The sequence below is a fragment of the Wickerhamiella sorbophila genome, assembly GCF_002251995.1.
Source record: "Wickerhamiella sorbophila strain DS02 chromosome Unknown contig2, whole genome shotgun sequence".
NCBI classification, from domain to species: Eukaryota; Fungi; Ascomycota; class Dipodascomycetes; order Dipodascales; family Trichomonascaceae; genus Wickerhamiella; species Wickerhamiella sorbophila.
Genome location: NW_020194005.1, coordinates 2297504 through 2313190, shown reverse-complemented (window position 1 = coordinate 2313190; position 15687 = coordinate 2297504). Strand labels below are relative to the sequence as shown.

Sequence of the window (15687 nt, the reverse complement as noted above, 5' to 3'; positions counted from 1 at the left end):
AGAGATGTAAACACTACCAAAAATAGTATTTTGTCAGCACTGTTTAATTAGCCGGTGGGCCACATAGTGTAGTTATGTAAATAAAGACCATTAAAATTGGAATTATTTAAATCCGGCATCAAATTATATAGTGAACCGCGACCAATGCTTTAGTTTTTACATGCTTGGCACGCTATAAAGCATCTCCACAGCCAGATGTTTTGCCGCTTTGTCATGACCACGACCGGTGTGTTTAGCCAGCGAATGGACACTGACGTTTTCACTGGAGCCGGTTCGTCGAATGAGAGTGTACTAAATGAAAAAACCACGTACACCCTACTAGAGCCTAGTCTCACGCCTGAGGAGGTCACTCTTATTTTGGAAACTCACCGTCTCATGGCTGAGTATTCAGATACTCGTCTCGCTCACCCGTTTGAGGTCGAGGAAATCACTGCCAAATACCTTGATCTGTACATCAATATGCTCACAAATGCTTTGCCGACTCTACGAGATCCCGTTGCGTTGGTTGACTCCTTAGCTGTGCTGCGTTGCCTGAAGGCAGTTTATTTTGGCGGTAGTCTCATGGAGTGGGTACAAGCTGCTGATCCTGGTTGGGATATTGAGGGAGCCGCAGAGCTCTTGAAAGTTGAGGATCCTCGCGCAAATCCGATTTTATGGCGCTATCTTAGTGAAACCGCTACGGCAGGTCGTTTATCTACTGTTCACACAGCCCTTAGCGAGTCAGTTTCTTCTGTTTGGGATTCCTTGGAAAAATCAGTCCAAGAATGCATCTCGGATACGCTCTATTTATGCAATTCTTTCCAAATGGGGTCTCGGGATTCTAAAAAGATGGCTATTAATTTGCGGGTCAAATGCGAGCAGTTGGAAGATGTGGAATGGTCCTCTCATCTAAGCACTCTTGCGAAAATCCTGCAGGGTAATAAAGATACAATTGTTCGTGCTGCACCATCTTGGCATACTGCTGTCGGTGGGCTATATATGTACGTTGACCCGTCTCTTGAAGAGTTGCCAGAATACTACAAGTTGGCTATTGCAAGACACCCCGTCGATCGTACGTTGGACTGGGAAGAAGCTTGTGCAGCATTAATGGAAAAGCGTCTTCTTTTTGCGTTGGCTAGTCTCAAACAGCTTGACACCGCTGCCGCGATGGTTTGTGCCGATTTCTGCCACCAACAGGGGCTCTTGGGAGATTATAGCTACCCCACAAAAAGTTCTATTCGCGAGTATGTGGCGCTGCAGCATGTTTTAATTTGTTTGTCTAATCCGGATCTTGTGTTGGCTGGGTTTGAAATGCTTGATAACATGTCTGTGAGCAGAGCCGCTCGTGATCTCGCCAGCCAGGTCTTACCACAGCTTGTTGCCCGTGATCCCACCTTAATGGATACAGCGATTGAGTTGGCTACAGAGCTTAGACTGGAAAGTACCGTATCGGAACTACTGGGCGTCAATGCGGAAAGAGCAGCTACTGAAGGTGACATTGTTACCGCCGTTGAAGCATTCGTATCTAGCGGGGATCTTACGGCTGCTAGACAAGCATGCTGGAGCCTGTTTGAAACTTCAATTATCAAAGGTTATATGGCAACAACAGATGCTTCCTCGCTAGAGATTCTTCAGAGTGACACGGCGCCTGATATGTCGTCCTCTGTCTTGGCGTGTTTGGCTCCATGTGCGGTACTCAATGGCCTTTTTGCAGCTATCAATGAATCAAGACAAGATGCTAAAACGTTGGTCCGCGCTTTGTTGTCGTTCCCTGCTATGCCGGCTGTATACTATCCTCTTCTGGTCGCGTTGATATCGCAGCTCGACCTACGAGACAACGCAGATCCCGCTACAGTTGCTCTCTTAATCTCCAGCTTGGATCGATGGGATGCACTTAGACCATCAGAACGTGAGCGTGGCCTTGAGCTGCTGGACAGTGGCCGTAGCGCTGAGTGGGCTCGGGATGTTGATGATGCCGCCACACCTAGCGAGATCGTCTGGATGCTGCGCCGCCGGTTGGCGTACGATGTAATTGTTTTATAGCGGTATGTGCTATTTCGATAAGTCTTAATACATTATCAGCGTTCACTTCTCAAGCAGGGTAACTACTAGACCAAAATTAGAAGTGTTCACAAGAATCACGTCTTGTTACGTATAAGGCCTCTAAGCATGTCAAATGAGTTACCATCCGGCTGGAGCTCATAGAATTGGCCAGTTGGATAGCCATTAGAATCTAGTTCTTGGGCGTTCAGCATGCCGTACTTGTGAGTGAGGCCCAAAATTTTGACTTTGACGTTGTTATAGTTTTCGAGTGTTACGACTTTGTTGGAATGAAGCCACGCGTTGTAATAACGATTTTCAATTGGTGCAAAGCCTTGCGCAAGGAAAATGACAAACATCTCATTGAGGCGCGAAAGCATTCGGGCTAAGAAGTCTTCATGAGGCATGTGGGGAACATTTTTACCGGTACGGGCATTGTACGCATCGATCGAGGAGTTCACCGAAGTAGTGGGGCTAGGATTGTCAACATTAGTGCCAGATCCGAACGCAAGAATAAAATCGCCATTCATGACACTGCAGGAAGCAAGCACTCCACCAATTTTGGTGTAACTTCCGTCTTTAGCAATATAAATATCGTTTGGCCATTTTAGACGAACATCCAAAGCTTCATAATCCTTGCCAAAAGAATTAATAGCTTCGACAACCGCTAAGGAAACCATATACTGAAAGAACACCATGGGCTGGCGGACCTCATTGGACGGAACTCGCATAACGCCGGACACTGCGATACAACCAGGAGGATTTACCCAAGTATTATTGCCACGCCCGCGACCAGCAGTCTGAACTGTTCCTAGGACAATAGTACCATGGGGGAGCCTCGCCAAAAGCTTAGGGTTACGGTCAATCATAGTTGACGTCGAGGTTACAACTTCAGCGTAGAGCATGGTCCTACCGAGTGCTCCAGGACAATGTCTTTTGCTTTCCTCTTCAGCTAAGGCTTGATAGTACAAAGCATGATCGAAATATGGCGTTTCACGATGAGAAGGGAAAGTGCCTGGAGGAAACACAACAACCGATTTTACTTCCGAACCATCATCGCCAATGAAACCATCACGATTATAGAATTTGAAGGTATCATTTGCATCGGATAAAATACCTGAGTCCTGTACGATATCTTTCAATGCCGTGAGGAGAGTTTCGGAAGAAGGAGTTTTATTCTCGTCCGCAGATGTCAGTAAAAGAGGTGTTATACGCGGTACGGCAGCAATGGAGTCTAGTGTTATATTCAACTCCAACTTTTGCAGCATTAGGGTCATGAATCTCAGTCGTATCTCGTTTTCCTTCTTCAATTCCTCGATAATTTCAAGCTTCAAATCATCTGCATGAAGTGTCTCGACAGAATATTCAGTGTGAACACCAGATAAAACACAGTGACCTCTGCCAAATTTGGTGTGGATGACGGCTGGTGGGTGTTCAGAATCAGCTTTGCACTCGACGGGCGTCTCGTAAGTAGCTAGAATCTCGGTATTCTTATCAACTTCAGTAAACAGACAGCCGCCGTTAAAGTAGCATTTGAACGACCCTAATGGGGTTTCGAGAATTGGGATATGTGTCCCAGAATTTGTTCCATACTGAAAACCTTTGTACACGGTGCCTCGTGCTGCACCTTTGAAGAAAGCCAATTCGCGGGGTCCGGTGACCTCAAGCTCGGTTCCCGGTTCAAACTCGCAAAACGAAGACGCAAAATAAGCACCGGCACATAATCCCAGAAATCGTCCTCCAGAACGGACAAACGCCTTAATCTTGGCGTTTCCAGCACCGTTCAACGCTTTGCAGTAGGGCAAATCAGCACCGCCAGGAATCACCAGTAAGGCCGTGAAAGGCTCCCACGGCTCATTGATAATTTGTTTTGCAGATACTTCAGACACTGCGTAATGTGGAGAAAGTAAAAAACGAAGACATTCTTTTATCTGTTTGGTACTTTCCACTGATGTGCCCTCGTCAGAATAAATGAGTACGTTCATGCAGGTTGCCTAATCTCCAATCCAGCGTTGAGAAATTAGCAGAATGGCGATCAACATGGACGAGGATCCCGATGAGTGGGACGTGCGAATAATCAACACAGGTTGTGCAGCTGAAAATGAAGCGTTACAATTGTGCCATGCTGATACTGGCGATTGGCGCAAATGCCTGCCGCTGATGAAAGCCTTCCGAGAATGTTGGGCTCGCTATAACAATGACGAACGCACATCTACCGTTCAGGCTCCCCAAACATCCGGGAATGAAGTCAATTTAACCAAATGATGTATATATTTTTCGATTTTGTGCTCGATGCCGGCTGGCCGACCTTGCACCGGCTACTTTTCCGCAACTTGTACCTAAGCACAACTTCCCATTCTACCATGGAGCACCCAGCGTTTACTTTGAGTGCCCTTTGCTCGATTGGCGGCATTATGGGCTATATGCGCAAAGGCTCGCTGCCTAGTTTGATTGGTGGCGTTGCCGTCGGTTCCCTGTACGGTATTTCCGGATACCTTCTCCGTGAAAATGCCAACGGCGGTCTGGAGACTGCGTTGCTTGCCAGCGCTCTTCTCCTGGGTGCCGGACTCCCAAGAGCCATTAAGCTTCGTAAACCAGTACCGCTTGGAATCTCAGTTCTTGCTTTGGTTAGTTTAGGCTACTACGGAAAGAAATGGTCGGATTTTAATATGTAGATACACGCTATCTCATACTCGTTTCGACCTCTAGCGATATTTTTTGTCAAATAACTGTAAATACAAACCAGGATCTCCTATATATCTGAGACGCGGGTTGCCCACTGCTGACTACACCTACGTGGCAGATGAAGCTCAAGGAGATTCAGAGAACCGCGACTTTTGCGTGGTCTCCTCGTTCGGACGCACCACTGCTCGTTAGCGGAAGTGCGGCCGGTGCTATCGACCCGGACTTTTCGTCTGCAACGCGTCTAGAGCTTTGGCGCTTGGATTTGACTGACCGTTCGGCTACTGGCTTCATCCAGTCCCAGCCGGCGGCTACGTTAGAGACGGACGCTTGCTTCTACGACTTGGATTTTAGCAACGACAGCTACCATGTTGCCGGTGCCCTTGAAAATGGCCGCGTTGGCATTTGGGGAGTTGAGTCTATGGGTCAACCTAGTCCGCAACTCAAACAGGTGTTTTCTGGAATGCATCCCAATGGTGCTGCCCATGTTGTGAGATTTGGCAGACATAATGCCAAACAGTTAGCGTCTGGTGGTGCAAATGGGCAAATTTTGATTTGGAACCTCGATAGACTTAATGAGCCCACTACTCCCAGTACCCAAACTAGTCGCACCGAGGACGTTACCGACTTGGCTTGGAATAAACGGGTAGGACATATTCTGGCTTCGACTGGTCGCACTGGGTTTACTTCTATCTGGGACCTGAACAAGAGACGTGAGGTACTTCACCTGCATTACACCTCTTCTTCTGGTCAGCGTCTGCCTGTCTCCAGCGTTGCTTGGCATCCCACAAACTCCACCAAACTTGTGACCGCATTGATCGACGACCAAGAGCCTGTAATCTTGTCCTGGGATCTACGAAATGCCAGCGTGCCTGAGAAGGTTATGCGTGGGCACACTTCCGGTGTCCTTAGTTTGGACTGGTGCGACCAAGACGAACAGCTTTTACTTTCCTCGGGACGTGACAACCGCACTTTGCTTTGGGATCCTATTAACGGTGAGATGCTTGGTGAGTATCCTGTTTCTGTAAACTGGGCATTCAAAAGTCGCTTCCATCCAAGCTTGCCCGACCTGTTTGCGACCTCCACCCTCGACAACCAGATCGTTGTTCAAACCCTCCAGGATACTCAATCATCTAGTGCAAGTGAACCCAGTGCCACTCAAGCCACTGGTGACGATTTCTGGAGCTCTGATATTGTGATGGATACAGTCCACCCTCGCTTTACTCTCCAGCATGCTCCTGCGTGGTTGCAGCGACCTGTTAGCGCCTCGTTCGGGTTTGGTGGCACCATCGCTGTCGTCCAAAATAACAAGGTTCGTATTGAGCGCATCACTGATGACTCTTTGAGTATTGATACCCAAAGCTTCTCCAATGCCTTGACCTCTGGCGATCTCAAATCGATCGCGCAGGCTCGTGCGGGTGCCGATTGGGCTGTTCTATCCAAGTTTATCGAGTCCAACGATAGCGCGAAGGTCCTATCTCAATACGTTGAACCTGAGTCTGAAGTTGAGGATATTACAGACGAGTTCAGTATTTCTCCCGCACCCTACAATCCTATGCATGAATTCAAACTCTTGGACGGTAGCCACGATAAAGTCACGAAACTTGTACTGTCGCAGCAGTACGAGAAGGCAATTGACCAGCTTATCAATGCAGGTGAATACTCTGATGCTCTTCTGGTCGCATCATATGCCCCTAATAATGCTGAATTGTTGGCCCGTGCTCAAAATGCTTATTTGTCGGCTGAGGCTGATGCCAAGCCTTACTTGAGAACAACTTGGGCTGTTGCAAATGAAAAGGTTGTGCCACTAGCTGGCAGTACCGAGTTGGATGCTTGGCCACACACCTTGCGTGCTGTTCTGGCCTCCAAGAGCGATGTGACAGCTACTACCAAGATTCTGGGTGACCGGCTTTTAGCAGCAGGTAAGCGTGATGACGCTGTGCTTGTCTATCTGATCGGTTCTAATGTGGCTGCTGTGGCTGCTGTTTGGCTCAAAGAGCTTCCTGAGATCCAACGTCAGCTTGTGTCTGAGTCCAACACTGCGTATGCCGCCCACGTCAAGTCTTTGCAACAAGTCATTGAGAAAATAACTATTGCTCAGCGTGCTACAAACGCGTCGGCTTCTGGCTCCGGAGATGAGGCTCAGGATGAGCATCTTTTCGAAGCTTTCCGTGAATACGCCCAGATTGTTTCCTCTCAGGGTGAGGTTCAACTTGCAAATACTTTCCTGAACATGTTACCTGCTAAATATCACCCAGCAAACAGTACTTCCAAGGCTGAAAAGACTCCATATGGGCAGCAACCTCCGCTAGGGCGACCCAGCGCTGGTACTACTGCTGGTGCGCCCAAATCGCCCTACAGGCCTTACGGCAAACGCCCTGCTAACGCTACGTTGCCGGTGAGTACACCGGCGGCCCCGGCGGCTCCGGCGGTCTCCAGTACCACTGCAACTGTCACACCAGTTCGACAGTTTCCAAGCAACCCTTACTCTCAACCTTCGAATCCGTACGCAGGCGCTGCGGCAGCCACTGCTTCCTCTGCTTCTTCGAATCCGTACGCTGGTGCTGCGGTAGCCACTAACCCTTATGCTAACGCTGCTTCTAGCGTTACTTCTAGTGCTCCTTCTCCTGCTCCATCGACCTCGTTTGCTCCACCTCCTCGCGCAGGGACTGCTGCAGCCTCCATTGCGGCTTCTTCAGCTGCAAATGCGGGTAATAACAACCAAAAACCGTTGCCTCCATCTGCTGCTAGTCGACCTCCTGCTCATGGCTGGAACGATTTGCCCGAGATTGCGAAAACTGTTCGCCGAACCCCTGTTGCACCTCAGATCATCACACCCAACTATGCTGTTTCCAGCCCGGTATTGAATGGAAACCAGCCTCCTCCTAAGGCAGGAACAACATCCAGAAGAGCTAGCGGACAGTCGTCGACACCCAGTATGGAGAGCAAGCCATTTTCAGCTGAACCTCTACCTACACCTAATGCTTTGCCGGCTATACTTGGAGGCGCGCCATCTCCTTCGTCGCCCGCACCACCCGCTATTCAGCGCACCGTGAGCAACCCTTATGCACCACCACCTCCTCCTCCTGCTGTCCCGCAAGAAGCACCCACTGGACCTGAATCGGCGGTTACAGTTCCGAAACCCGAGCCAATGCGGAGGCCGTCTGTTAAGATGAACCCTTACGCTGCTGCATCTGCTGCACCTATGGCTGCACCCCAAAATACGATTGCTACTCCTTCCGGCCCTGGGTCAATTGGAATTCCTCCTCCTACGGCTACGACACCTACGTATGGTACGCGTCCTGCTGCGTTTGCTCCTCCCCCGGTCGCAATCGTCCCACCAGTGCCTCAGCCAATTGTTCAGCCTTCGGTCCCAGCCTTTGCCCAAGCAACCGCGCCAATTGCTGCTCCGCCGCCTGTTTCCGGTGCGCCGCCGCCGGGGCCAGCACGCGCTTCTAGTCGGGCTACTCCGTCAGCCTCTGCTGCCGCAGTTCTCTCAGATCCAGCATCTGGACCTCCTATACCTGCAGCTTCGGAAACCCAAGCCAAATATCCACCTGGCGATCGTGAGCATATTCCCGCCCACACCAAACCAATCTATGAAACTCTTCATGGCGAGCTTGCTCGAGTACAGCCAGTTATTTCAGCACAGTACCCCAAGCAATTCAAAGATACCTCCAGGCGTCTTGACATTCTTTTTGATCTGCTCAATAATGACTCTGTTCTCGACAGCGAGGCCATTGGACTTCTCACTAAAATGACTACGGCACTGCGTGGCAAAGATTTTGAAGCTGCCCGCAGCGCTCAGGTCGAGCTCCATGCTGCTAAAAGTGAGCAGTGTGGACAATGGATGACCGGCGTCAAGCGTCTTATCGACATGGCGGCTGCTATCCCGACTTAATATAAAAAAAGAAGTTTATTTTACTTTGCCTACGTTGTGATGGCCTCACAGCCGGGGCAATTATGTAGTGACTCATGGCAATAGACATCGCAGTCAATGCAAAAAGAGTTGTGACACTTGGGACAAGCGTATGCATGGTCTAGAGGGGTCATGCAGCCGAAGCAGGAAGCGGACGGCTCAAGGTTCGTTTCCTTGCGCTCGAAATTCTCAAGTGGAAACAAATGGTGGTACGACCTAGCCAGATGTGTACTCAGAATAAGAGTGAGTTGGCAGCATGGGCACACCATAGGTAATGAGCAGACTTTAGCAAGACAGCGAGGACATGTGTAGCTGCGCTTAGTGAGTCGACCGTGACAAGTACATAGCGAAGGCTTAGCTTCATTAACACGTGAGGCGAATCCCATTTCTACACATGCAGACTGGGATCGGGCAGCAAGCTTGTTGATTGACAATGGCGTGGTAGATTCAAGGAATAGGTCACGGAAGTGAGCTTCGTTAAGAACAACGTTGTACATGCTCTTATCGCCAAAGTTTGTCTCAGCAGTTAGTCGCTGGCAGACCGCAACTTGCGCTGCAAGACCAATAATCCGCACGCGAATTTTGTTGAGCACCAAATCACTTATGGTTTTGTTTATATCACCTGGGTCACTTGACATGAGGGCACCGAAAATGAGCAGCACTTCCTTGGTACAATGGGACGGCACATGCATTAAAATTACTTTTGCCATTTCTAAAGCATTCTGGAGCGAAGGTACACCCGATCCATACTGCTTTCTCAAGGCCTGGAGGTTGTCAAGGTGCACGTTTGGATTCCCGTCCAGCGGGCTTACCAAAACAGCTATACCATCACGCATACCGACGATTGCGAGTTGGGAAATTGGATTTTGATTGAAGTACTCATTCACGAATTCAATAGCGTAGTTAATCATAACCTGGAGCCGGTTAGGCCGCATGTCCACGTCTGCCATAGCAAAGCTCATGTCTAATATTAATACAATGTTGCGAATAATTCCCCGCTGCACCGGGCGTGTATCGTGTAGAACACGCTTTCGTTTCGCTTGTTCGACCATTCCAGCGACCACGCCGGCCAAAGAGCCACCTGAGTCCTCTTGCACAACATCCCATGATCTGTGGTATTCGTCTTCCCAAGCATATCCCTGCGGTTGGGAGTCGGCACCAGCGTCTCCACTACTTTTACCGTCTCTTTTTCGCCGAGGATGTCTTTGGCGGGGCTGTACACTATCGACAGCGTACGAATCAACGTATTCGTCGTCGCTATCGTCCATAGATATTTTGAGTAGTCAGCTAGCCTAGTCTGGGGATATAACCCAAATTTTGCTTTGCCACAGTTTCTCTATGAAAATCGACGCCTCTGCAAGAGCAGCACTACGCAAACGAAAGCAGCAGCTTAAAACTTTGGCAGTCTCCCCAGCCCACGAGCAGGTGGGTGAGGCACGCACTGCAACTCGTGATAAGCTGCAGAAGCTGATTACAGACTCTGCCAAACCCTCGCCAGACTTGAAGGAATTAGTATCTTCAATTGCATCTGAAATCGAAGAGCAGTTATTTGAAGATAGTGAGGAGAAAGTTGATGCAAAATATAGAGCGGGGTTCCGCCGATTATTCACTTGTCTACGAGACAGCCGGGCTGGGTTCGCCAACATGTTAATAGCCAAAGATATCTCTGGGAGAGTGTTCGCCAAAAAGCCAGCAGATGAGCTTAAACGCAGGGATCAACTAGAAAAGGAATCACAGATCAAAAAGGAAAACATCGATAGGGCTATTGGGCAAACAATGCTCCCAGAGACCATCCAACAGATCAAAGACGGAAGAGATCGTGAGAAGTGGGGCGTTAGTCGGTCTGCGGCGGCAATTGATGATTAGCAGGTGGAAATAAGGATACTGCAACGAGCTGGGGGCCCTGAGATTCCGGACTCGCTGTGCTCATTGGAGTCTCGTCCTTCATATTCAGATTCAATGGGCGAGAGGGGCTCTTAGACGGCGACGGCTGGATAGGCTCTGGTGTCATAGTATCCACATATTTATGCAGCTCGCGCGGAACTGTCCGTTGATCGAGCTTTGACAGACGAGGCTGCAGAGGCTTGAGCATATGCTGGCACTGCTGCAGCACGTCCCTTCTGATTACTCGACGCTTCTTTTCAGGTTTCGGGTCCGACTTGCTTGGTTTGCTGTCTCCGTTGTTTGTGCTATTGTTTCCATTGATATTCGCCTCAGGTTCAGGAGCGTTGGGCTTTGCATTTGGTGTAGAGTCTGGCTTCTCGGGTTGCGTCACATCAGAAGAAACAGGTGGAGTGGTGGTAAAGATCTCCATCAAACGCAAGTAAATACTAATAACAAGCTCGTCAACGTAAGTAGTAGCTCCATAGCCGTTATTAAGACGTCTCAGGTCGACTGCGTACTCTAGGGCCAAGATCCAGGAATCAAGCTGGGGAGAACTTTGCTGTGCAGATATCCATTTCTCTAACTGCTGTCCCCGCGCTTCAAACTCAGACCACTCAAGATTAGGAAGTACGCGGTCAGAATAGCGCGGCGGGAAACCAAGAATTTCAAGCGCCAGCTTGACAGACAGCGAGCATACATGCTTCCATGCGCTCAAATGATCCGTCATGCGGCTACTAAAGCGACGGAGACGGCGAGCAAGACTATTGAGAGCACTTTCCATCTTGTTCTCGTAAAGAAGATCACTGTAGTAAACAATATAATCATGAACGTAGACAAAGTGTTGGCCTGGGCGTTCACATTCTGATGTCCAAATGTGTAATGGTGTCTTTGAGTTAGATCCCCTGGTGAACATTTCACGCAAAACATCTTCTGCTTTGGCTTTGTCTTTAAGATCATTATCGTAATGCTTAGCCAACCAGTAATAGGGCCGATGCAACCAATGTCGCTTATCAGAGGCAATGAGATTAGAAAAACATTGGATTGTGAGGTCAGAAATAACCTGCTTGCCCGGTGCGCCCGCTTTGACTTTCTCGAGAGCTTCCGATATAGCAGATTTAGGAACAGTTGCTGATAGGCCCAAATATTGCACGCCCTCCTCGGCGGTCAATTTTCCATCAATTGAATATCGAGATGCCAATGAGACCAAGCTTTGGGTAGCAACTGCTGGAATATCCTGGTTGCGTGACTCACGTTCACCACTGGCACGAAGCTCAATAGACTTTGCGAAATTATCCAGAACTTCGCGGGGGGGACGGTTTAACCTGTAAGCAACCTTTGCCGAAAGATACCATGTAAACCAGTCTCTTGGAGACGTGGTTCTAGCCACCATGAGGCTACTGTCTGCAAGCCTGAGCACAGTTTGCTCCTTGATAGCTGTGAATTTTGAATCCGTATACTCCCCGTTCACGAAAACATACTTTTGGGTGGAGCGCTTTCCAAAAACCACCATCTTTTGTGGGGAGCTTGCCGCATAGAGTAAAAGGCGGCCGTACAGAGACCAAACCTGAGCCTCAACTGTTTTGGCATAATCTATGCTCAATGAATGGCTTGTTCCTTTCAGAAGACTACTAAGAGCCATTGTACAGCTCAAAAGAGCCCGTCCACGGTTCAGAATGATCTCATTATAGATCGGGGACGCTTCGATCAGCGAATCTGAAGACCAAATTAAAGACTCTTCGGCCAGATAATCATACGCTTGAGACAAACCGAACCAAGACTCAAATCTATCAGTACAGCAAATCAGATCATCTCTGAAGTACTTGATCGCGTCGTGTAAATCCTCGACTCTTGCAGCATTGGCCCTTTTGCGCATACGGAACTGTATGAGCGTAACAACGCCCATCACAAAGTAGATACCACCCTGGCCTGCCGCTTTAGCTTTAGGGTCGTTGCTTGGTTGCATAGAGAGTTGGAGCTGGCCTGTCCATCCAGCCTTCAATAGTGACGATGTGATGTCTGAGTGATTTAAGAACCTGTCAAGAATTTCTGTGTTGATTCGAATCTGGTTGAGGGTATTATCAGGCGTCCCCAGTGCTTCGTTGATGGTATCAATAGCTTGTCTAATTTCAGCTCTTATCAAAAATTGAGTTGGGTTCTTCTTTGAAAGTAGCATTCGTGTCACAAAGCGGCATAATTGGACTGCATCTTCTTGAGTCATTTCCTCTGTCGCTGAATGATGGTTATAAGGTTGGAAATACTCATTGAATAGTGACAGGCCATAACGGCAATGCAAGCATTGAATCATGTCTGCTTCAGATTCGTTCCAGTCCATTCGTACAATCTCTTTCAAATTTAGTTTCAAGAGTGAGCCATCAGCAAGTCCGCAATACCCTTGCACACCAAGCTGTTCGTGAATTATACTCAGCAAATCGTTCAGAATTTCTGGGGTGCGTGATTCTGGAAGAAGAGCCGAACGATAATATAAATAAAAAATGCACCACCAATAGACTGAAAGCTCTCGAAACTTCGCAGCTGCTCGCTCCCAGCTAAATACTTGTGGTGCCTGGATAATGTTGGAGTTGATAGCTTGGTCGTTAAGCATAAAAATGTGTATCAACTGAAGCACCTTCACAATTAGCACCAACATATTTTGAGCATCCTGTGGTGTGGTCGCTTCCAAGATCTCTTCATTTTCAACCAGCAACGGAAGTAGACGTTTCGCTACATCATGTGAAACACTCAGGGTCTTCAAAAGGACAGTTTGGCGTTTATGAGGAGGTTCACTTCGATATGTCTCGTCACCAATTTCAGCCAAGCTACTACCAAGAATGCGAACAAGGCCATCAAGCGATTTACGCTCCTCGCCCACTTGCTCGTAGTTCTCTAGCAAAAGATACCACAGGTTTAGTCTGAAATCGTTTGATGCACTAGACAGAAACTGTGAAATTGCCAAATGCTCTGGAATTTCTGTGTGGTAAACCTCTGGCATGAGCATTGACTCAAGTAGGGAAATAGACTGGACAATATCTTTATCACCTTCACGCTTGAACGCTCTAGCAAAAATTGACGCTGCTCGGTATTTCGAAATCTGTGTTTCAGCGCTGACAGAAGACAATGTCGGGATATTCTCCAAACTTGGATATTCGATGTTAAGATCACTAAAGTTTTGAGTGATAAAGTCACGAACTGCTTCAAATTTTGTCATGCTCACTTCTGGGCTATCAGCGTGAATTTGATCATAGAAAATCGACACCCACTGAAACCTAATGCGCATAATATTCGTGCGTTCCGACATATCCTGAAGTAACGCTAGAGCGTCACCTGCGGCCCCTCTCCATCGAAGAAGTGCTTCACTGAGATCAGTTTCTTTTTGTTCAATACTCTTTGCATTGGTTGTTTTAGAGCGAAGAGCGCGGTCCAAAGTCAAGTAGCGATCAACATGCATTTCATATATGACCAGTACCATATCGGCCGCATCCACTGAGATCTCGTTTCTAGCAAGTGCATATATCTTATCCTCCAAATATGATACAAGCTTCCAAATGCCATCTACCAGCTCCGATGGCCAGAATTCTACAAGAAGCTTTGGCACGTGTCCCGACAATGAGCACAGAAGGGACTTCAAAAGATCTATACGAACTTGTTGAATGTGTGCGCCGTCTTCTATCTGAGATAGAAATGTACTGACCTCTTTTCTGTCAACTTCATATGGTGCATGGGTTACTTCAGATGCTGTACCCAGGGCCGCGAAATCAAGTAGCTGCATAATTGGCTGGCTCTCGCCTATTTCTGGTACGCAAGATCTCAGAAACATCCCAATTTTGTCCTCGTCCCATTCTGTCAGTATCTGTTTGAAATCTTCGTAGGCAAGATCATCCTCAGATCTCCCGGATTCGTTTAGATATATGGGAACAACCGACTTGAATTGGACTTTGATTGGGTCAAGATATGATACAATTTGGTCTGCAAAAACTTTGTCTTGCTGTCCAAAGTCTGCGGCGACAGTATTTTCTGGTGCTTGGGCCTTGACACGCTTGCTGGATCGAACGAGATCCGTTTGAGACATCTCCGCTACAGCTGGCTCAGGACCAGACTCTTTTGGCGCTGAATCAGTGACTGTGCTTTCATCAAGCTTAGCTTCAATAGGCGCTGGAGTTTCTGAGGGCTCATTATCGATCATTTCCACATCTGTCTCCGCTTCCGAGTCTACCAACATTTGACTTTCAGACGGCACTAGCAGCCGTGGGTCGCCATGAGGTGCCACAAACTTTAGACGGTCTATTGAGCGGTCGGAATAGCTGTAACTGTCTGCGACAGCCCGTCTTTTTTTTCGAGTGGTGGCAATCGGAGCTTCCTCTAAGCCGGCAAGAATGCTGTGCCAGTCTTGGGTAGTGAGCATAATTTCAAGTTCAACGTCAGCTGAGCTGTAGTATTCCAATAATGCCTTGAGTCCATCTTTAATATCGAATTTACTATTGAGCCACGAGAAATCCCGGCTCTTTCGGGATGATTGTACTGATTCAAGGGTCTTGTAAAAATCACTCTCCAGTGCGTAGTTGTCTTGTATTTTTTTTACAATCTGGAAAAGCTGTGCCAAAAAATTGATATCCCTTGGGGAAAAGCCGCTCAATGAATAACCTGTGGCTGCCGCTTCCGCGACGGAAACAGGTCTGTCGTCTTCGCATAGGACGATTGACTCCATGGCGAGCCTGGCTAATCTTGTTTCACCAAATTCAAGGGCCAATGCAGTTAAAAGTTCTTGAATCTGTATGTCTTGTTGATTACATTCAAGCGCTTCGACTAGATTTTCTGCAATCGGTCCTAAACGGTAAAACAGTTGGTCCTTTGTTTCGATAGTGTTGTAGTCCTTGTGCAATTCTTCTAACAGTAACAAAGCGTTGTTTTTTAGAGCGAGACTCTTCAATCGAAAAGCAGAGGGAGGAATACGTTTTTGGTGTTTGAGTTGTAAGACCTCGAGACCAAATAACTTGGAGTAAAGCCCGTGGGCGCCGTCGAAATTCTGGGCTTTCTGAGCCTGCAGGGCCTCCTCAAAAATCTTCAGCCCCTGTTCAAGCTGAAGCTCTAGCGTGTGTTGCTTCGCCTGATCTAGCAGGTCTTCCTCATACGAGTTGATCGCATAGAAGGGCATTTGATGACGCGTAATTACAGGTGCAGGTGCAGCT

General features: G+C 48.1%; 8 protein-coding genes across 8 annotated transcripts; 5 read left to right on the top strand and 3 right to left on the bottom strand.

Annotated features, from left to right (window-relative positions):
* Positions 1–195: 195 nt before the first annotated feature.
* On the top strand, positions 196–2022 carry B9G98_04587 (Nucleoporin nup85; the record flags this gene model as incomplete). The annotated part of the gene is made up of 1 exon (XM_024811144.1): positions 196–2022. The coding sequence occupies one exon, from the start codon at positions 196–198 to the stop codon at positions 2020–2022; it is 1827 nt and encodes a 608-aa protein (XP_024666912.1).
* A 95-nt stretch (positions 2023–2117) lies between these two features.
* On the bottom strand, positions 2118–4004 carry B9G98_04586 (Biotin--protein ligase; the record flags this gene model as incomplete). The annotated part of the gene is made up of 1 exon (XM_024811143.1): positions 2118–4004. The coding sequence occupies one exon, from the start codon at positions 4002–4004 to the stop codon at positions 2118–2120; it is 1887 nt and encodes a 628-aa protein (XP_024666911.1).
* Positions 4005–4047: 43 nt separating this feature from the next.
* Positions 4048–4284, top strand: B9G98_04585 (Cytochrome oxidase assembly factor 4; the record flags this gene model as incomplete). The annotated part of the gene is made up of 1 exon (XM_024811142.1): positions 4048–4284. The coding sequence occupies one exon, from the start codon at positions 4048–4050 to the stop codon at positions 4282–4284; it is 237 nt and encodes a 78-aa protein (XP_024666910.1).
* On the top strand, positions 4281–4694 carry B9G98_04584 (hypothetical protein; the record flags this gene model as incomplete). Its single annotated transcript, XM_024811141.1, has 1 exon — positions 4281–4694. The coding sequence occupies one exon, from the start codon at positions 4281–4283 to the stop codon at positions 4692–4694; it is 414 nt and encodes a 137-aa protein (XP_024666909.1).
* Positions 4695–4822: 128 nt separating this feature from the next.
* B9G98_04583 (Protein transport protein SEC31) lies at positions 4823–8602 on the top strand (the record flags this gene model as incomplete). Its single annotated transcript, XM_024811140.1, has 1 exon — positions 4823–8602. The coding sequence occupies one exon, from the start codon at positions 4823–4825 to the stop codon at positions 8600–8602; it is 3780 nt and encodes a 1259-aa protein (XP_024666908.1).
* A 29-nt stretch (positions 8603–8631) lies between these two features.
* B9G98_04582 (Suppressor of stem-loop protein 1) lies at positions 8632–9888 on the bottom strand (the record flags this gene model as incomplete). Its single annotated transcript, XM_024811139.1, has 1 exon — positions 8632–9888. The coding sequence occupies one exon, from the start codon at positions 9886–9888 to the stop codon at positions 8632–8634; it is 1257 nt and encodes a 418-aa protein (XP_024666907.1).
* A 70-nt stretch (positions 9889–9958) lies between these two features.
* On the top strand, positions 9959–10486 carry B9G98_04581 (hypothetical protein; the record flags this gene model as incomplete). The annotated part of the gene is made up of 1 exon (XM_024811138.1): positions 9959–10486. One exon carries the CDS (start codon positions 9959–9961, stop codon positions 10484–10486), a length of 528 nt encoding a protein of 175 aa, XP_024666906.1.
* On the bottom strand, positions 10455–15653 carry B9G98_04580 (Histone transcription regulator 3; the record flags this gene model as incomplete). Its single annotated transcript, XM_024811137.1, has 1 exon — positions 10455–15653. One exon carries the CDS (start codon positions 15651–15653, stop codon positions 10455–10457), a length of 5199 nt encoding a protein of 1732 aa, XP_024666905.1.
* Between the last annotated feature and the right edge of the window lie 34 nt (positions 15654–15687).